At 41.7% G+C, this 21,858-nt stretch overlaps 1 protein-coding gene across 3 annotated transcripts in view; it reads right to left on the bottom strand.

Annotated features, from left to right (window-relative positions):
* Positions 1-21,858, bottom strand: part of MAP2K5 (mitogen-activated protein kinase kinase 5) — a 173,366-nt gene that overhangs the window by 38,952 nt on the left and 112,556 nt on the right. For all 3 annotated transcript variants that reach the window (XM_054168818.1, XM_009903871.2, XM_054168817.1), the window contains 3 exons: positions 20,127-20,156; positions 4,650-4,676; positions 4,303-4,335 (listed from right to left, as the gene is read on the bottom strand). In XM_054168818.1, the coding sequence (XP_054024793.1) occupies positions 4,303-4,335; positions 4,650-4,676; positions 20,127-20,156 (90 nt within the window). The remainder of the gene's footprint in view (positions 1-4,302; positions 4,336-4,649; positions 4,677-20,126; positions 20,157-21,858) is intronic.

The raw sequence follows: 21,858 nt of genomic DNA, 5'->3' as shown, positions 1-21,858 counted from the left end.
AGATTTCACCAGAAGTTACTACCACATGTTAAAAAATAAAGGGTCTGGCAGACATGTGGCCTATTCACACAATGCTCCTTGCTGATTTGCCCATTAAAAAAATAATCCCAATGCCATTAAAAGGCCAATAACAGAATTTAACAACAGCAACAACAAAGTCCAGCCGTTTATTGTGATGTGAGAAGAATCACGTTGCCTGACATTAGGTTTTTTTTGTTGTTGAATTACCCTGCTTCACTTAATTCCTGCAAATAAATTCAAGTCCCAGAAAATGAGCAGAATTTTTGAACTGCCAATTGACCTGCTCTGTCTCATACATTTCATTAAGGGTTTCAAAACAGCTCCAAAAACGTCACTACAGCAGAAGATTAAAATCTGGGGAGATGTGGTGCTGAGGGATGTGGTTTAGTGGTGACCTGGCAGTAGGAAATGTGGTGCTGAGGGACATGGGTTAGTGGTGACCTGGCAGTGCTGGGTTTACAGTTGGACTTGACGATCTGAAAGGTCTCTTGCAGCCAAAACCATTTCTGTGATTCTGTGACCATTCAATAACTCCCATGGACAGTTTATAGTACACAGTGCATCACCTTACAGAGTCTGAGAAAAGTCCAGGACACCTTGGTAATGCAAAATTAACCTCTTAGCTAGTTGAATCATCTATCCTGTTAATTAAGAATGGTTATGAATGAACAGGACATTAATTTTTGGTTTCCTGCTGTCTTTTGGTGGAACATGGTTCTACAAAAGCCCAGTCATTGCCAATATAATAAACTAATTACAAAGAATCAGGGTCTTCACATTGCTAAAACTTCCAGGATCTCCCCATACCAGGCCCTGGGGTTGAAGAGCCAATTTCAAGAAATACTCTTCCACAGAGCTGTTTAATCACAACTTCAAGAAGCCAAAAGTCCAAACCATCCCCTGTCACACACAAAAATATATTAAAGGACTGGAAAATGTTTTCAACTGCAACAATGTCGCAAATTATCACCATGGCCTGAAGGTATATGGAGATCAAAGATCCTTCAGGCAGCTCCATCCCACTCCTGCAGATCTGTTCCTCCCATATCCTACACAAAACCACAGCTCACCCAGAAGCTAAGCCACTATGGGAGCATTGCTGTGCTCAAGCTGTGAGTTACAGATCATCACTTCTCACTGCTCTGATAGTCGTTAACGTGGGTGGGGAATTCTGCACCCAGATCTGGAGGTTCCTATGGGAATGGGCTGTGCAGTGCTAACAAGAGAGGGGCTCTGCTCCCACCTCCTGTGAGTTTTAGGGTCTCCTTACAGCCAAGGGGAAAATTTGACCCAAAACCATCAGTCTTACAACACTAAGCATTTCTAATCCCTAATACTCATGGTAGTAACAACAGTGGTATGGTACCAGATAGGAAAGAGACATTCTCTCTCAAAAGGTCTTTGTGTAGAAAGAGGAGAGAGTATCAGCCAAACAAGCAGGTCCCTCTGCTATTCCCTGGGAGGCAAATCTTACAGAATCATAGCTGGTTTAGTTGGAAGAGAACTCTAAGATCATTGAGTACAACCATCAACCTAACACCACCATGGCCATTTAACCATGTCCCAAAGTGCCATGTCCACATGTTACTTGAACAAGTCAACATTACCCGTCAGCTAGAACAGAACAACCCTTACCAGAAACATTCTCCAGGATGCCAGCATGGCAAGAATTTGTACTTCCAGGTGTGTCAGCCAGTTTCTAAATGTTACAGATCTTATTAAATTACCCCCCAAACAATACCCAGGTACCAAGCAAATCACACTGGAGAGCCAACCCATTCTGCTCTTCCCCTGGGCTCTAAAGGTTGTGGCACATGACCTCCAGTAAGATGTTGAATATGTTGCAAAACAAGCCAGTTGCACTGAAAAAAGAACTTTCATCTGAGCTATGCTCTGTATCCTGAAGTCTCAACATGCCCATGAGCACAGTGCACTCTGAACCAGCGGCTCAGGAGAATGATGGCTCCATGGCACACTACGGAACATCAAATGAGCTCAGACAAGCAAATGGCAAATCACTAACGTTCAAGCTAGCTCAGCACTCACAGGTTTACAGGCTGTACAAAGTACCTTGGCTAAAGGTTTTGTAGGAAGGCTGGAGCAATTCTCATGAGTGGTTTGGGTTGGAAGGAACCTCCAAAGGTCATCTAGCCCAACCCCCCTTTTCAGCGAGCAGGGACATCCTCTGTTAGATCAGGTTGCCCAGAGCCCTGTTGAGCCTGACCTTGAATATCTGCAAGGATGGGGCCTCATTCTCTGGGCAACCTCTTTCAGTGTTCCACCACCCTCATGGCAAAAAACTTCCTCCTAACATCCAGCCTAAATGTACTCTATAATTTCAAACCATTGCCCCTCATCCTATCACTACAGGCCTTTGGAAACAGTCTCTTTCCAGCATTCCTGTAGGCCTCCTTCAGGTACTTGGGAAGAAGAACGAAAGCTGCAAGAAGCTCTAACATAACAAGCTCTATCATAACAAGCTCTTCAGGGCTCTGTTTTAAAACACTGAGCTTAGACACAGGCATCAGCACCAGTCCTTTCAAAGGTAACTTCTCATGTAGTAGCAAACCCATTTCCAGGGCTGCATCCCCAGAATATGGGCAGCAGGTGGAGGGAGGGGATTTGGCCCCTCTGCTCCACTCTGCTGAGACCCCACCCAGAGGGCTGGGACCAGCTCTGGAGTCCACAGCACAGGAGAGACATGGACCTGATGGAGTGGGGCCAGAGGAGGCCACAGCAATGATGGGTGGGCTGGAAGTCTTCTGCTGTCAAGCCAGGCTGAGAGAGATGGGATTGTTCAGCCTGGAGAAGAGACAGCTGGGGACAGACTTTTGAGCAAGGCCTGTTGTGACAGGACAAGAGGTGATGGGTTTAAAACCGAAAGAAGGAGATTCAGGCTGGAGAGAAGAAATCTTTGATATTGAGGGTGATGAGACCCTGGCCCAAGTTGACCAGAGAGGTGACAGCTGCTCCCTCCCTAGAACCATGCTAGGCCAGGTTGCTAAAGACTGAGCAACCTGCTCTAGCCGCAGATGTCCCTGGTGACTGCAGCAGGGTTGGACTGGATGACCTTGAAATGTCCCTTCTTGCACAAACCAGTCTGTGATTCTATGATAAAACAGAAGTATAAATAAAAGCATCTTTAACTTCAGGCTAGAGGTGGCCTTTTGCTGCTGTTATGCAGAAAATTGGTGCTTTGGCTTTTCTATGCCTCAACTAAAGCAGCACATAACAGGACTAATCATGAAAAAGACGGAAGAAGCAGAATTGCCTAGAAAAACCTCCCGAGGAACTAGACCACGATAAACAAACAGGTAAAGGGGCTAGCACTGCTGGAGGACTGGGAGAACTTTCATTTAGACAAAGGATACTTGCCCATTTTAATTTAACTGCATCCCTCAAGGCCCAAACACCACTTTTACAAAGTTCAGCTAAGTCAGTAAGTCATCCTCTAATAAAAAGACACAAGTGTTCCAACAGGACAGACTGAAAGTAGCTAAATTGTCTATATGGACCCATCAATACCCAATGACTCCAACCAGATGAGCCAGCAATGACCTGCTGGAGGCTGAGGTAGGCCTTCAAAAAACTGGCTTATTTCTCTCCTTTAAACTTCCTAATTATCATCATCATCTTATTAAATATTCTCAACAAGGCAAAACTGACAGCAGTCTGCCCTTGGCTATTGCCTTACTGTCAGGAGTTGCAACCCCTGCTTACATCTCAGCTTGGGAAGGGAGAGGGACCTGCAAGAAGTGTTTCCATTGAGAAATGTGATGTTAGTCACCAAATTCAGTCTGCTGCTCACACCTGGATCTCCTGCATCTCAGCTCTTTATTTTGTCCTGGTTAAACAAAACTAATTAGATGACATTCAGATGTTTTCCTGCTCACACCTGAATTCCTTACCCAAGCACTCTTTTTGCCTATCTCAACAAGATTAAATATGCTCTATAGTGCGCCGCCACTTGAATGTGTCTGTTCCAACTCATCTGACAAATGCAGAGGACCAACTCACACCATGAGGTTGAGACTTTGGGGCCTCAAAAGCTAAAAGGACGGAGCCCCCCAGACAACTGAGTCTTTTCAAGGCTCAATATTCAGAGTAGAAAACCAGCATAAAGTGGGACAAGGCCAGTTTATGTTTGACAGCTCCAAGCTGCACAAGGCAACTTGTGCTCTGAGGATGTTGGGCATTGTGCTTCATTAGGAAACAAAATATAAGCTTTCCACTCCATTAGGAATGACTTTAGGAGTGAAAGCACATAAGACGACGACTCACCTCATCAACAATGCACTGCAATAACTGGAGAGGCTGCAATGGGAAGAAGAGAGGGGAAAAAGTATTAGCCTATATGCAATATCTTTACAGTGGAGTGGAAAGAAAAAATCATTAATGCAATAAAATATAGCAAGATTAATCAACAGCAGCAAACTCTTATAAAAACATTGATGCTCAGGATGTTCTATTATTTCTAATGGTACCTAATCTAATACAGGCAGTTAAAGGTTTGCATTTTCCTCAAAATGCAATTTGCTAAGTTTAAAACAAGGCATTCAAGCATGCAGGGGGAAGCAGCCATCAGGAAAAAGAAAAGTGAATTTTTTTTCTGAACTCATAAAGCTTACCATTAAAGATCCCTGGTTTTTCTGAATCTGAAAAGACCAAAAAAAAAAAAAAAAAAAAAGGGAAAAAAAAAGGCAATATGTAATTAGCATGTCATAATCAAAATGACTCACTTGGACACATTATGATCACTGAGAGAAAATTATTGCATCGCTGGTGGCAATTTGTGGGCATGTGTTAACACAATTTACATAATGAAAATACACAAATGTTAATAGCTCGCTTCTCATTTATAGGCGAAAGTCAGCAGAATGTTAATTTCACACAACACTTTTTAGTACCCTCCAGGTTGTATTAGAATAGGAAGGGAAAAAACCATAATCCATTTCAAAAGGCTGTTTACGATTCAGATATAAATAATGTTTTATATTGCTAGATTGTGAACACTGGGCTTAATGTTGCAATCATTGCTAATGTTATGAAGCTCACTCTTTTTAAATTAAAAACCGATTTATTTAAAATTGAAATTAAATCATAGTCAGAAATTAGAATTTTGGAGCACTGCCAGGCTCTGCTCACAACCCCCTGCTTTTTTTTTTCTCCCCCTGTCTTTTTGTTGTTGTTGTTGTTTGTGTGTGTGTGTGTGAAGATAACTTTAATTATGTGGTTGAAGGATCTACTGCTGCTCAGGAAAGCCTTCAACGCTCCTACTTTTACCCCAGTTTCTTCCCTGTTCCAACCCAGTTTTGCTCTGGCTCTGAGGGGCGCGTCGCCATCTGCGAGGCTGCAAAGTTTGATGAACTTTGTGTTGTTTCAAATGGCCATGGAAAGACTTCATCAGTCATCTCCGAGCCTTCCTTGAATTTCTTAGCATCGGTTTTGGTTGGGAAATTAATTAATAGTTTGTGGCAACAGCCCACTTGATACCTTCACAGAGAGCTACAAAATTTTCTGGCCCACACTGGCAATTTTCTTTGAGTGGGAAGGGGAAAGGAGAAAAAAAAAAAAAAAAAGGAAAAGAAACAAAAGGCAGAATGAGGATACAAATGATTAAATCCAAAGCACAGAGCAGGTACTTGATGCAGAACATCTGACAGAATTTAGGGACGCTGGTGCTCTGCTCATTTGTGCATCCAGAGCATTCCTAATGGGTGCGGATAATTAACGACGTATTTTTCCTCTGCAGACACAAAGTTGCTCGCGACCCAACACAATCACCATGCGAACAGAATGTGGTCCTTGGTGAAAACGTTGTCTTCTGTTCTAACAACAGTTTATTTGGCTTGCCCCTTGCATTTCATATTCTCTGTTGGATAGTGCCACGATGATGAATGTTGTAGGGCTGCCATCAGCGTTGGAAGCGCTTTCTCCCAACACCCAGCCAGAGGCAGGATCCTCTACTAATACTTCACAGGTAGTAAAATGCAATGTAGAGGAGGTGGAAAACTAGCACCAAGAAAATCGCTGGTATCAGGCAGGAGAAGCCTTTCATTACTGTATTAGTGCACAAATATATTTAAAAAATTCCTGGATTTGATGATCTCAGAGGTCTTTTCCAAGCAAAACAATTCTATGATTCTATGATAAGCAGAAGGTGTCCCTGCCCATGGCAGTGGGTTGTAACTAGATGATCTTTAAGATCCCTTCCAACCAAAACCATTCTGTGGTAAAATTTCTGCATATAATCCTATTTTTTTTTTCCAAGGAAGAAAAGAAAATAATAAAATGGAACCTTTTGCAAAGGTCAATCTTAATCTATTATGATTTAGCACAATAAATTCGCTGGGTTGGTGCTAATAAACAAAATACTCCGGGGGTACAAAAAGTCTTTTTATGTCATTCTTCACTTTCAGATGCTAAATGACACAACAGACCCATCTTATTCAATAGGGATTATTCTGAGCTCCTTTATATGAGTGCTTATGAACAAGTGCTTCAGTTTTATATCCAAAGAGAGCATCCTTCCCATTTCCATACTGGGAAAATAGGTCTTGTCACGAAAACGAACAAGTGGTGGGATCACACGGAATAGCCTCCACATAGACCTGACTATACCCAATTAAAAGAGATTTAAAATATTATTTCTAATAAAAGTGTTTGAAGCTCCTAATGAAAAAAATAAAATAATCAAGCAAGACAAAGCCAAGGCTTCCAGAATTCTCCCCGTGCCACTGCAACTCTCTGGCCCAGCTCCTGCGTGTCCTCACTTACACACATACACACACACACACACACACGTCGTTACTGGGCTTTATTACACAATTTCGATGGCAACATATTATTTTGAGATCATCTTCATAAATTTTGCATTAAGGTAGCTGTGCCAGTACCTGGAATTGATTCAAAACGCTTAAGACACTCAATTACTTTTTAACGCCGTTACCCGATGTAATGACATAGCTGCTATTTCCCTTCCGTTTGATGATGCAACATCATTGTAATTGATTCATTTTCTCAATTAAATAAAGCTCCTCTGCTTGCCTCTGTGTGAATGCCACAGAGACTCCCCAGTTAGATGTATTACCTATTTTCCCATCCTCAGATATATGGCTGGGAAGGCTGCGCTCTGCTCCTCTGTTAACTCCGCCACAAAATGCAACCTTACAGTCGGTATTTTTCAACTTCTGAGCAGCAATGAACTTTGCTGTCTTGATATTAGGCAGATTTTTCACTGCTAAAAGCCTGTTGTTTACCTTTTCCTGAGACCACATTATTGGGTAGCCCCCTGCAACTATAAACCAGCCCTAAAGTGACGATGACTTTACAGTCGGTGCTTCTCCTGCGCACAGTTCATGGGAAAGAGAAGCCTCCAGTTTTATAGCACATTAAGAAGAGTTTTTAAAGTACTCAACATAAAATGGTTTATTTTCCCTTTCACCCACACTCCTCTTCTCCCTCCCCTAACTGCTGGGAGATGAGAGGTTTCAGAAGCAGGTTCATCTCAAGGGATCTCAAAGCTTCAGCACGTGGTGTGTCGCTATCCCCTGTGATGCTCACAGAACTCAGGGCTCAGGGACTGTCACCAGCTTGGTTTTATACTTATCAGGAGTAATTTCAAATAGTGAAATGGTGGCAGTGACATGACTGAAAATCCTGCTTGACAGGAGCACAAAAAAAAAAGATGCAGGTGCATTTTAAGCGTATGGGGGAATGCTCTGAGGCACTCATTAGAACATCATTCTCTCAAAGTCACTTCAAGCCTTTCACTGCCAGCAGGGTCCCTCAGCCATGCCAGAAGAATGTGTGTGAGCCCCTGGCCTGCTCATGACTGCTCAGAAGGTTTTGTAAGCTTTTCATATGCAGCTGAAACCAAGAAGGGGCCACCAGCATCCTGGCTTGGATAAGAATTAGTGTGTCCAGCAGGAGCAGGGCAGGGACTGTCCTTCTCTACTTAGCACTGGTGCAGATGCACCTCAAATCCTGAGTTCAGTTTTGGGCTCATCACTCCAAGAAGGACATTGAGGAGCTGGAGCAGGTCCAGAGAAGAGCAACAAAGCTGGTGAAGGGTCTAGAGAATGGGTCTGGTGAGGGGCAGCTGAGGGACCTGGGGTTGCTCAGCCTGGACAAAAGGAGGCTAAGGGGAGACCTTCTGACTCTCTACAGTTCCCCGAAAGAAGGTTGGAGCTAGGTGGGGGATTGGTCTCTTCTCCAAAGGAACAAGTGATAGGATGAGAAGAAATGGCCTCATGCTGCCCCAGGCGAGGTTTAGGTTGGACATAGTTGGAAAAGTTTCTTCCCCCAAATGATTGTCAAGGCCTGGAACAGGCTGCCCAAGGAAGTGGTAGAGTCCTCATCCCTGGAGGGGTTTCAAAGCCATGGAGATGTGCCAGGGGACACGGTTTGGTGGTGACCTGCCAGTGCTGGGGTAATGGTCGGACACAAAGATCTTAAAGGCCTTTTCCAACCAAAACCATTCTGTGGTTCTATGAAGTCATGTGAATTTGCAAAATTCAATCAGCTCTATGGGTATTTTTTAACCTGCATTTGCTGTGGTTTTACTTACTGCATCTGAGTTTCTAATTTGAAGAAGCAGGGTAGATGATAAATCTATCACATTGTTTCTCAGGTCATGAAATATTGGTGGTACCTGGATGAACTCCTGCATAAAGGACATTCTCCAAATGCCTTTTTTTTTCTTTTTCAGGTTGGTTAAAAATGCTGAAGTTTGCCTTCTGCTTCACCTGCTATTTAATGAATGCATCTGATTATGAAAAGCAACTTTTGACAGACAATCAGGTTACATTTCTGTCTCCATGGAGATACTTTGGACAGGAGATGGCCAAGAAGACCTCTACCATCCCTTTCATATTATATTCACCAGCACAATCAAGGAAACTCAAATGAATCCACCCCGGGTAACTTGGAGGAGTCACCATCTCGAGCTTTAATTTTCACTTTTACTCTCTGGAATTAGGACTTGCCCTGGAGCTCTTGTTTGAGAGATTTGCAGGTGACCTAGGGTTAGATCTTCTCATATGAGTTAACATATTTTCTCTTTACATATATACCGCTTTTCAAGCCAGGCAGATATATATATATTTAAATAGAAAAATATATATACCAACAAATCATACAGTTAGGATTTTTTAGGGAGGCTTTGCAGTAGGTGGTTTATATTCTCCCAATAAAAAAAACCCCAAAACATGGGGATTTAAAATGTAGATATATCTTATTTTTAATCTTTACCAATGAAGTTTCATTGAACAGCAGGACCTACAAACACAGTCTCCTATTGACAAATGACCAGCACAGATTTTGCTTTGTCTCTGCTCTGATATAAATGGAACAGGAACATGTAAACACACTGTTTCATAGCATCATACAATGGTTTGGGTGGAATGACTTCAAGATCATCAGGTTCCAACCCCCCTGCAATGGGCAGAGACACCTTCCGCTAGCCCAGGTTGCTCAAGCCTCATCCAGCCTGGCCCTGAACACCTCTAGGGGCATCCACAGCCTCCCTGGGCAACCTGTTCCAGTGTCTCACCACCCCCGCTGAAAAGAGTTTCTTTCCATGTGGTCTTCACCACCATGGGTTTTACTCTGGCACAAAAGCATGATTTCCAGATACCTGATGTAAATTCTTGCCAAATTAAATTATTTATACTTCTGAAAGAATCCAGAGCATAAAACCAGTATGGCTGAACCCTTCTAATTCCTTCCTGACATTCTGAACGTTCTCCTCAACCCAATGTGTGAAGTTGGCACTGTCACAAAACAAGAAAATAAAACCCCACCCTAAAACCCCCAAAAGAAATAAAAATAATTAAAATAAAAGACAATTCACATCAACCTTAATATTAAGTATATTCTTACAATTATATTACGACGGTTTTCCCAGAGGCCTACAAACAAATTTATCTAAGAGATTATTTCATCCACCATTGAACTGCAGCCACTTCTCACAGAAAGCTGTTTTACCAGAGTTTAGTAACACAATTCAACAAAGTGGGCATGAAAAACCACATGCTGCTGAGAAGGGACTGTGAGAAGCCAACCACCACCACTACACTGGAGCGGGGCCAGAATGCTCAGGAGAACACGCTCCTCAGACAGCAGGACATGGGACAAGAAAGTCTTAGGCAAGAGAGAAATTCAGCAAACTGCTGTTCAAGATCTTGTTTCAAGCATCACAAAGTGCAGTAAGTAGAACAAAGGATGGGCAAACAGACAACACAAGAACAGGGTTTAGTTCTAACCAGTTCTTGCTTTATGCCACCCACGTTTATCAAGTTCAGTGAAATGGCCACCATGGTAATTTAAGAACACCAGGAGAACCTAGAAGACATTATGGAATAGGGAAAGTGATCACAATTGAACAGCAATAATCACAGAATCATAGAATGCATCAGGTTGGAAGGGACCTTGTTGGAAGGTCATCTTGTCCAACTCCCCTGCTGTGAGCAGGGACACCAACCACATCTGGTTGCTTAGGTCCCCATCAGGTCTGACCTTGAAGGGTACAATGCTACCAAAAATAAGCCCCATAAGGACCAACACTGCAGTGGGATGTCTAAGGGAGGAGGACAGTCTGAAGACACACAAAGTTATCCTTTCTCCATGCAGCACCAGAGTGATACATATAAGCCTGGGCACCTCAAGGAGCTGGGGGCTGGCTGGGAAACCACAATATCAGCCAGAAATCCAGACAGGAAAGACTTCAAATGGGGTCTTCAGACTAAAGACAAAGCAAGGATGACATAACCATCAACCCTCAGGTATCTCTTCTCCATGTTCAACACAAACATAACTACCACTGTGCCCTGATAAAGCAGAGGAATACATTATCTAAGGCAGTAAGAGAGCCTCTAACACCAAAAGCATTGAAGGGAAGCAGATGAATACGGTCCACCAGGACCGTTCCTCCTCATAACCCCACCACTGCAAGTTCCTTCTACCTTGAAAAGAAAAAGGTAGTGTCAATTGCTGAAGCCTGTCACTGGAAGCCACCTGGGAAAACAATGATCTTTCTTCAAGGACCTGCAAAATCCATGGTGATTGCTGCAGATGACACAATTTTATGAACATTTGAAAGGGAGTAACTCAAAGCAACAAAAATGTAGGCACATGAGTGGAGTCTTCTAACTAAAATGAGGTCTGGAGTAGATTGAGGCACCACACTCTGCAATGAGCATCCTCTCCTTTGTCATTTGACTGGCCATCACAGCTAGTGCTGCACTCTCTCATGAATTGAACCCATAGTTCCATGGGGCTGGCAGAAGAACAGCTGCCATGGAAGGGAAATGCTTACCTCGACCTCAAAATAATTCACTCTTATTCTGGCCTTTGGGGCTCCTCACTGCACTGACCAGCCATCACTCAAGATGGCCATGTGTGCTGTGATGGAAACAGCCCTCACCCTCAGGCACTACCAGTCCAAGAACTTAGGGAAGAGCAAGTGTCAAATCCACTACAACCATCTCCAGAAGTGCCTCACAACCTCACAGATCTGTGAGGAGCATTCTCTTGCTCCTCAGAAAGTCTGAGAGCCATGATTCATGTCTGAATTCTTGCAGCTGTACCCTGGGTAAGGAAACAAGTGAAATGGAGCAGGATCTACTGCACCCTTGTCTCCTCTCATCTCCAGTTCCTGGGTAACTTGGGAGGAACCATGCCTCCTCCTCCCAGCCAAGAGAGCTTGTTCAGAGTGCAGATGATGTAAATTTTCATCAAATCTAATATTTGCTGACAGTTCACAAATGGCCACCTAAAGCCAATCACACAAATCAGTCCTCCCACTGCTTGCTGTCTTTGGAGGAAGAGCCCACCTCCCAGGTTGAAGTTTTCAATCAGCCAAGTCATTCAACAACATCCAATGTAGGAACCATAACTGGGAGGGACATTTCTTTCCAAGCACTATAGGAACATCTCCCACCCACAGAAGCAACAACTCATGCAGGACATCCTCATATATCTGCAAGAAAAATCTCTGAAGTGATTTCAGTATTTCCTCCTGGATATTTTTTTCCCCTCCTGGTAAGTAGCTCTCGTGGCAACAAGCATAATTTTGGGGTCCTGCTCAACTTCTGCAGTCAAAAAGGTCTCAGCACAGTGCTGTGAGGGGAGGATGACATCAGGGCGCAACAAAAGGGCTCACTGCAGTAAGTGAATACAGATTGTGTAGGGAGACAGCATCAAAACTACCTGGAAAACACAAACTTCCATCCTGACTGCAAAATTGCTCCGATGGATGACTATCTAGAGTAGTTTTCATCATCCTGCTGGAGCTTTTCAGAGGTTGGAAGCTGACAGCAGTGACAGGTATGAGGTTTGCAAAGGACAAGGGGAGCGGGCATGGAACACGCCCTGGAATGCTGGCCACAGAACATCCCTTAACCCTGATCCTTCAGACTGCCTGGAATTATCAGGGTTAGAAAACAAGCAGAAAACCCCAATACACCAGTCTTTCCCAACCTAAGCTAATAATCACATTAAAAAAAGACATTTAAGCATATTCTAAAATAAGGATTTACTAGTATCCAGGGTGAAAACCACCACAGCTAGGTACCTGTATTTCCAAGCTTGACACATTATTCAAACCTCAATTTGACATGTTAAAAAAAAACACCTCACCAACCCAAACCCATTTGTTTTTATACTCTGTATTTCTAATAGCTTTCTAATTTTGGTGGGTTTTTTTTTTTGGCTAACATCTGTCCATTTTCAAAACAGCAAAACTAAAACTCCCATTTCCCAGCAAGTTCCTGATACATACATTTTAAGTTCTGACTTATTTCTGGCTAAGGAGGGGGGAAAAAAACCGATAGTGAACTAAAATGGGTCTGAAGCCTGTTAGCTCACAGACGATCTACGCAGTGAAACCTCCGTGAACAAATTGAGAAGAGTTTAGAAATAATAGCAGATGACTTAAAATGTTGTCAGTGATTTCTGGCAGCCTGTCTAAAAGCAAAACTCTTTGCCCAAATCTATCATATTTAAGATATTACCCCCTAATTTAATTCAGTCTTTGGGCATTAGCATTTGAACAGTGTTTAATGGCTTTGAAATGGGTGGGCATAATGATCTATCTGGAAGGAAAACATTTCTGTCTTACTAGCAAAGATGCTGTAACAAACCCCTCAATTTATTCTCTCAAAATAAATGAATGTTTAAAGGATGTTTCTGTCAATTGGAAAAACAACAGTAAAATGGCTACTTTACATGCCAAGTTAAACTAAATATTTTTTTCCTTGACAACCTGCTTACATTTAAATGAAACCAGGCCAAATTTGGTCAATAGTATGGATTACATAGAACAAAAAGAATCTGAGACCACGGTAAGGCAGGGATCAGAAAGCAGCAACTTCACTGAAAAACCACGCACTTGTTTAGCAAACTAAGAGCCAGTAAATAAATTAAGATGCTTGCAACAGCAGAGCTTGCACAAGAGCTTTTGGACCTGGAATTAAATCTTACTTGCAGAAATTCACAGGGCTGAATTTGCTGATGAAAAGCTTAAAAAAAACCAAACAAACAACAACCAACCAACCCCCAAAATCCAGCAAAAATAAAATAATAAACAAAACCCAAGCCCAAACAAGCCAGCTTCAGGAGGAGAAATTAAAATAAACTGGAAAACAAAAAGATGACAGAAATTTGTAAAATCTCTTTTTCCTGCTGGCAAAAGGAGACGTGTCCCAAAGCTGGTGTAAGGCTGTATTGTCCCCTGCGCTCCCCAGAGTCATCTGCTCCAGCTGAGGATCTGACCCAGCAGCCGCAGCGCATTCTGCATCCGATGCTTTTGATATGCTGGGATTTGGGGAAAGTACAAAACCTTCTCCCTCACAGGAGGAGCAAAAAGCACATTGCTTGCTTGATTTCTGTTTTTTTTCCCCCCTGCATTATTTTCTTCCAGAGCAAACCAATGGCAAGTCTGCAGTGAGTGCTTTCCTGGGCTATAAAATTTCCTATTATCCACTTATGCTTTCTTTGCAGTGGGATTTAAGAAGGTCTCTTCCTGGAGACGAGTAATATGTCATCATTTTGTTGAACTAACAGGCCTGACAGTCTTGTCTCTCCCAGTTAGAGACACCAGTGCTCTGTGCTTGCCTTGCTGGGAAAATGAAGGTGAAAAAGCTGGGAGAATAATAATTTTTAAAAAAGGTGAAAAAGCTGGGAAAATAAAATCAAAAAAGAAAGTGAAAAAGCTGGGAGGATGAGAAAATGAAAGTGAAAAAGCTGGGAGGATAAAAAAAAAGAAAGTGAAAAAGCTGGGAGAATGAGAAAATGAAGGTAACAAAGCTGAGAGAACGAAAAAAAGAAAGTGAAGAAGCTGGGAGAATAAAAAACATCAAGGTAAAAAAGCTGGGGGAATAAAAGAAATAAAGGTGACAAATCTGGAAGAAGATAAAAAAATAAAGAAAAAGATGGGAGAATAAAAGAAAAAGAGGGTGAATAAGCTGGGAGAATAAAGAAATGGAAGTGAGAAATCTGGGGGAATAAAAAACTTAAAAGGGTGAAGAGTCTGGGGGAACACAAAAAAAACAATAAGGGGAAAAACCTGGGAGAATTAAAAAAAAAAAGAAGGGCAAAAATCAGACTCTCACTAAATTCTTCCCTAACTCATCCCCATTATTTATTATCCTGCAAAAACAAACTCTTAACATAAAGAGTCTTCATTTAAGGTCTCTCTTTTGCCAGATTTAGAAATAACTTCCTTGGCTCTGCGGATTCTCTACTTTAACAAATATCATCTCCTGCATTCATCATTTCTCCTGTCCTTTTTGATCTTTTCTCCTTTCCAACCCCCTCCCCCCCCCCCCCCCCCCAACTTATCATGTTCTTTATTTGAAACAGATTTTTAACAGATAATCTTGAGCCTTATAACAATATCTTGCTTGCATTTCATTCAAATAATTCTTAAAAACAGCTTAAAAAGCCGTTTGGAATAACATCAAGCTCCCCATCAATCACAGGGAAAAATTCCGCTGGCGGTTGTATAAACATCAGATCAACTCTGATGTCTTCAAGGATTTCAGAGTGAACCATAAAAAACTCCATTAACTTCTGACAAAGAATGCAAATTAATCACAACATGGGGTGAAATGAAATTAAAGGGCTCTTTTCTAATCAATGACAAGGCAGGATGAAATATTCCTTCCTCTCCGCGCGCGTTCAGGCTGCCGGGATGTTGGTGCCCAAACGGAAGGTGTTGAGTAGGAGAGCGAGTGGAGAGCTCCAACCCGGGGTGGGTAGCTGGTTAGTCCTCCCCATCCCTCCAGCGATCTGCTGAGGAGTCGCCTGGATTTCATGGAACACACTAATCATCCGAATCTCAGGTGCATCCCATTTGTTATTCACACTCTCCCGGTGCCGGTGTTAAAAAAGCCTGGCGTAGACAGATGCACCAGGAACCTTAAATGACAGTTTTGGCCTCCGGAAGTGCGATCGCTACAGCAAAATCTAGTACAGCCTCCAGGTGAAATGTCTGGAGCTCCATATGGAGCAGGGAAAATTAACAACAAGATGAAAATCGCTGTAGCAGCGGGGAGGCTGAGTTGGGGAGGGGGAAAAAAAAAAAACACACCACAAAAAAAAAAAAAAAACAGGGGGAAAAAAAAAAAGGGGAAAAAAATTTAAAGATGAGGAAAGAGAAGTAATAAATTAATGGGCTGTGAAAACATTCAAAGCTTTACAATACCAGGGGCTGTATTTGCTCAGACTGGGGGGGGTGGGAGGGAGGTAAAGATGGATGGGGTAGAAGAAGGGACAGGATTTGATTTTGGTGGATTTCTTTGGTCATTTTTTTTTCTTTTTAAATTGATTTTTCTATTTGGTCAAAATTTTTTTTGTTCAATGTTTTTTTTTGGTCAAAATTTTTTCTTGGTATAATTTTTTTTTGGGGGGTGGTGGTGGTGAATTTTTCTTTCTGTTCCATTTGCTTTTTGTTCCATTTTCTTTTGGTTCCAGTTTCTTGTTGGTCCTTTTTTTTTGACTCTGGTCAATATTTTTTTTCAGGTTCCATTTTTTTAATTTTTTTTTTTGGGGGTAACTTTTTTTTTGGGGGGAGGGGGGGGCTACTTTTTATGGGGTCCATTTTGTTTTGGGTACATTCCCTTTTTGCTCCTTCTTATTTTGGATCCTTTTTTTCCCCCTTTTTGGTCCTTTTGATTGTTGTTTTTTTTTTTGGGTCCGTATTATTTTTGGACCATTTCTTTCCGGTCCAAAAACATCAAAATATCAAAAATATCCCAAAAATTCTTCCTTTTTTTGTCCCTTTTTTTGGGTCTTTTTTGTTTTATTCCCTTTTTTGTAGTAAAAATTTTTTTGCTCAATTTTTTTCCCCCCTTGGTCAAGTTTTTTTTCTTTTGGTTGATTTTTTTTTGGGGGGGAGGTCAATTTATATCTTTTTTTAGTGGAGGAAAATTTTACCTTAAAATCCCCCTTTTTTTTGTTTTTTTTTTTTTTTTTCTTTGGTCACTTTTTTCCCCCCCAACTTCAGGTCATTTTGGTGTCATTTCTTAAATGAGTCCCAAGGAAGGAAAATATTCCTTGCAATGCAAAAGTATCTAAATCCAGTACTAGTGGTTCCTGCTTTCCTAGAGCTGATTAAACCCTTAGCAGCTGAGTACTGCCTATATTCCTTTGGAGTATTTCCCTAATGGATGCGAGGTCCTTTTAACATCCTGCTTTGTACAAAGTTTGACTACAAGCTGAGAATATTTAGTGGGCAAAGTCTTTTCATTCCTCCTCAATTGCATTATCATTAAACAAGTCCTTGTCCTCACAGTCTTTGCAGACAACGTAGTGAATCCAAATCCCCGTGACTAACTGGAACGCCGCGTGGTTTCTTCAGCCACTGCCCATCTTTGGGGTGCCAACTTCAAATTTCATTAAATGTATTGTGTGGTTGGGTTTTCCTTTTGGGCTTTTTATTTTTTTGGTGGTGGTTTTGTTTTGGGGTTTTTATTTATATGTTTTTTTTTTTTTCCCTGTTCTTTCTGCTCAGATACCTAACATCACAGTAATAGAAACTGAACTTTCAAAAGGAATTTGAAACTTAATTTTCTTTTCTTCAGGTCCTGGGTGGGACTATGGGCGAGCAGCTGGGTTTGGTGAAAGGGGTTTCTTTTCTTTTTTAAATGGTTGTGCAGGGAAGAACTTCATTCAAAAGAGTATTTTTTGTGTCTATGTGAGCACGTGCATCATTCCTCTTAGATTTAATAGAGCTGTGCAAACACATCAGGGGAAGAACAGACCCTGAAGTGCCCACCTATACAGAATCCTACAGCATCACACCCTGCTAAAGGAGTTTTACACTACAGCAGGTGAGCAATAGCGAGAGGTAATCCCATGCCAGGGAAGCAAACAACAAAACAATTAAATCCATAACAACTCTAGAAATTCATTACCTTTTAGAGTTGCCTGTGCAAAGTTTTTAAACTGGGAAAGTCTGTTCTGATTGTGACTATTTGTTATATCCTTTGGCAGTCAGCTACAGATTACAAGGTTAGCTGCATATCAAGGCAAAATAAATTTACAATAGTTCTGCTTATTGGGTGCGTTTAGAGTTCTAGAACACTTGTTTTGTCTTGATATGAAACTGACTGCCTAATCTGCTGCTGACTGCCAAAGTAAATAAATAGTCATGAGCAGAACAGATCACACCATAAGCAGCTTCACTTACAGGAGGAGCTGCTCACACACTTAAGTACTTGCAAGGTAAGACTTCCTTATTTAAGATTAAATAATAAGCATGTGAGGAACAAACGAGAGCAAAATGAATACTTACAAAAGATGGGGAAAAGGAGAAGTGATAAGTTTGATCCTTAAAATACTCTACTAGAGGCCAGAAAAGAAAATAAATCATCCTTTAGCCTTCCTGGCATATTGCAGGAGTCCTGCTGCAGTGATTCTCCCCTATAAATCTGATTCATTTAAACTGAATTTACACACCTCATTTGTCTGTGTCTTAAAAATAACAGAAAGGGGAAAAACTTTTAAAAAAAGATTTCTTTTCTTTTTAGCTACAGCTGAAGACAGAGATTCATCTCAGTTCTCCTCCAACACAACTCTGTACTTCCCATTCTCAGAGAAGCAACTTCCAAGTTATTTGGGAAGAAATTCTGCAAACACACATTTGATTAGCTTCATTCAGTGGAATAAGCCCACTGAAGTGAGGAGGATCTCCTCAAGTGAGTGACTGCAGAATCAGGCCCTTATGCAGGGCGATAAATAGGTATTTAGACATTAAATCCTCCCATCCTACTAATTCTCCCCCTGATCAGAGCGGTTCCTGTGCGCGGCTCTGCCTCTAAAATACACATTCCTCACATAAAACTCCTTATGAAAAGCACTTGCTTGAAAAGCTTAATAGCTATGTTTTCAAACTTTCACCTCCTCAACTCTTTTACATTAAAAAATATACACAATTTCATGGGCTGCTGCCTTGCCAAATATTCTTTTTCCAAACCCGAGCTGCTTTTTTAATTAGAACAGCAAAAAACGGATCTTAAAACTAGCAATCATGTTCTGCTCCCAATTCAGAGAAGAGGTTTTTGTCTAGAATCCTCCACAAAGTCCAATCTCCAACTTCCTTCCCCAAGCTCCAACACTTGGAGCGTTATCTTAAACTGTACCCCCACGTCACCTCGATTTAGCGTCAGAATACAATGAACACCAGGACACTCCACGAGCACAAGTGAGTAGGTCGATGGATGGAGGGCACTCCAATACAGGAGCTGCTTTTTTCCAGTCCTCTCTTCAAAGGAGAGGGGTCTGGTTTAAAATATGGATAAAATATGCATAGTATGTTGTGCTCCAGCTCTCTCAGTCTGTGACTGCTTTCCGTAGGAGATGAGAAAGTGGAAAATAAGGATATTTCTCCATGTGCAAAACCTTTGCAAGTCCATAAAAGTGTCAAGAGAATTTGCTTAAAACAGCTTATAAAAATGGGAGAGAGAATGAGTCCCAGCCTATTATTCAATAACCATGTTTGTGAGGCATCTGCATAATCTAACCATGCATAAATTAGTATGTGTATTACAACAGTTATTTGCATAATAATAGCAAGTTAATAGATGCTTAAAGAGCACAGACCAACACCACCTTTAAATCAGACATGCCTCCAGGCACTCTGATCTGTACAGACCAAGATGCAGAAAGCAGTGTTCATAAAACATACGAAAACATAAAACCCACATTCAAATAATTCATTTTAGTCCCTGGACACTTCACTTTTCCCCTTCTCCCAAGGAAGAATAATTTGAGCAACTGCAGAATAGTTTGGTACTGTGAATTCTAACATCCATCTTGCAATGAGAATTTAAAGGAATCATCAAAAACTATTTCTGGAGTGGTTGTTTTGTTCAGAGCTTCATGGGGCTTTTTTTCAAGCCAAGTGAAATGTTATGTGGTAATGCAGGGCTAAGCCCTGGCTTAAGCATTGCCACTGAAGATGGAAATTGTTTTACCACCAGCTTCAACCAAATTGAGTTAGTGGGAAGTCAGAAAATACCAGTATCTAAATAAAATACTAATACTAGGTCCTCTTAAACAGGAGAATTCAGAGTTCCCTTAATTATTCCACTGACATTGAATAATTGGCATTCTGTGATGGTTGGACTTGGCGATCTTAGAGGTCCTTTCCAACCAAAACAATTCTGTGATTCTCTGACATGGTTTTGATTTGATGAGATTTTAGGCCATTGCACCATAGTTCAAATTAAGAATTAAATATTCAAATATACAAAGGGAGTAATACATCTCCCTGCTTCAAAAGCATTGTTGTGCACACTGGGTTATTTTGTAATCTCCCAACAAAACAATCATTAACATCATCATAATTTTCATTGTCTCCAGGGAAGGGAAATCTAGAGTTTGGAGAAGAGAGGGGAAAAAAAAAAGAGAGAGAGGGAGAGAGAGAGAAAAAAAGAAAAAAAATCAATAGAGATTTCTAAATGACTCCTTCAAGATACCACTTTTCAATTTAACAGGACAGATTTATTTGTATGTGGCTCAAATGTTCACAATTGCTCTCTGCACCTTCATACATAGGAATGAATGTCACAGTGGCAAACAGCAGTAATGAACAATCTTACCTGAGGATATGGAAACCTCCCAAGAGCAAGCTGGGAAAGGAAATAATATTTGTCTAGTTATATAGATTTGCATGGAGGGCACATTTCCTTAAAGAGAGAAAAGTACTCAACTCTTACTATTGTATAAATTGGAAAGTGGCAGCAAAAGTAATTCTGCAAACACACAAAGAGCTGTATTTAGAATGGAGTTGTTCACAGCAATTACCCTTGGTCTATGTTTCTGAGCATCCCCCTTTTCCTCGAGCTCTTTTGTCTGTACCATCCAGTAACAGCTGTTTGATGCCCAAGTTCCTGAGGACTCTCTAAATTAAACCAGTTCAGCCTCAATAGCGAGGCCAACGACACTGACCTTTACTGGTAATTATCTGCAGGTACTGTAGAGCTGCACTGAACTCCCAAAGTCCTTCTCTAACTGGTTCGGAGTAAAATCTGGGTTATGCTGCTGAGGTTTGTTTCCCTATCTCTCTCAAACCAACCCAGGAACCTCTGAGATGTATCAGAGAGATCATAGCACCCACAACAAGACCCTCAGTCTTTTCTTCAGATCTGCCTGCAGCCGCACGTGGTATCAAATGGATTCGTCGTCCTCACTGTTCTATAATCAACGGATGCATTACTAGAGTACCTGCTAGCATCAGTATTAGACCAAACCCACCACCACTGTTGCCATAAAGCCATAGCTAATAAATATTCCATGATAAATTCTTCATGTAAAACTATAGGTTTTCTCATTTCATACCCAAACCTTGGCCAGTGATGGGACAAGAGGCAATGGGCACAACCCACAGCACAAAAGGTTTCACTAGAATTTAAAGAAAAATCTGTTTACTTTGAGGCTGCCAGAGCACTGGGCCAGGATGCCCCAAGAAGCTGTGGAGCCATCTCTGGAGAGACTCCAAACCCACTGGACACTGAGATCCTGGGCAGGCTGCTGTGGCTGCCCCTGCTTTAGCAGGGGGGTTGGACTGGATGATCTCCAGGATGTCACTTCCAACCCCCACTATGTTGGGATTCTGTGTGAAATAGTTTCAGCAAAATGCAACTAGTTATTTATCTACTGTTCAGTAATGGAACAGGGTCTTTTTTTACTCCCCCCAAAAGGGCATTCTGACCTGCTTTCTGGAAAAGCCCACCTCTCTCCATGGTTTACAGAGGAGCTTCTCTGCACTGGTCAACCATTGTGAATCCTCCCCTTCCCAGCCTTCAGAAGGAGGTCTACCAACTACTATCACTGATAAACTGTGTGATAAACTAGCTATATCCACACCAGACTGAGCAAAAGCATCAGTGCTGAAGGTCTAAGCCATCATGTCATGTCCTGTGAAGGCTAAACCACATGTCAATGCCGGGTGAAAGCTGCCTCACACAGCACCAGTATCATCGCTGATACTTGAGCTCCTCAGTGCCATGGTTACTTGACCTGGCCAGATTGCCAGCTGAGGCAGCTGTGCTAACCTATGATGAAATTTCAGCCTAGTTGGCAGCACAAAAGTACCCTAAGTCTGAACAAGAAGGCACAGAACTGTAGCAAGGGTGGAGAACTGCTGAGGCAAAGACCAGAAGACATACTCAGGCCTCATCAGTTGAGGAAAAAGGTGATGAGAAGGTGGTGACAGCATGGGTGGAAGTAACCAGAAAACAGCAATGATGGTGCCCTTTCTGCAGTTCCAGCTGCTGCCCAAACTTGGTACCATATGAACCATTTAGCTGTGAGCCTTAGCAATGGGAGTGA

The sequence above is a fragment of the Dryobates pubescens genome, chromosome 17 (assembly GCF_014839835.1).
Source record: "Dryobates pubescens isolate bDryPub1 chromosome 17, bDryPub1.pri, whole genome shotgun sequence".
NCBI classification, from domain to species: Eukaryota; Metazoa; Chordata; class Aves; order Piciformes; family Picidae; genus Dryobates; species Dryobates pubescens.
This window is presented reverse-complemented; position numbering and strand designations above follow the sequence as displayed.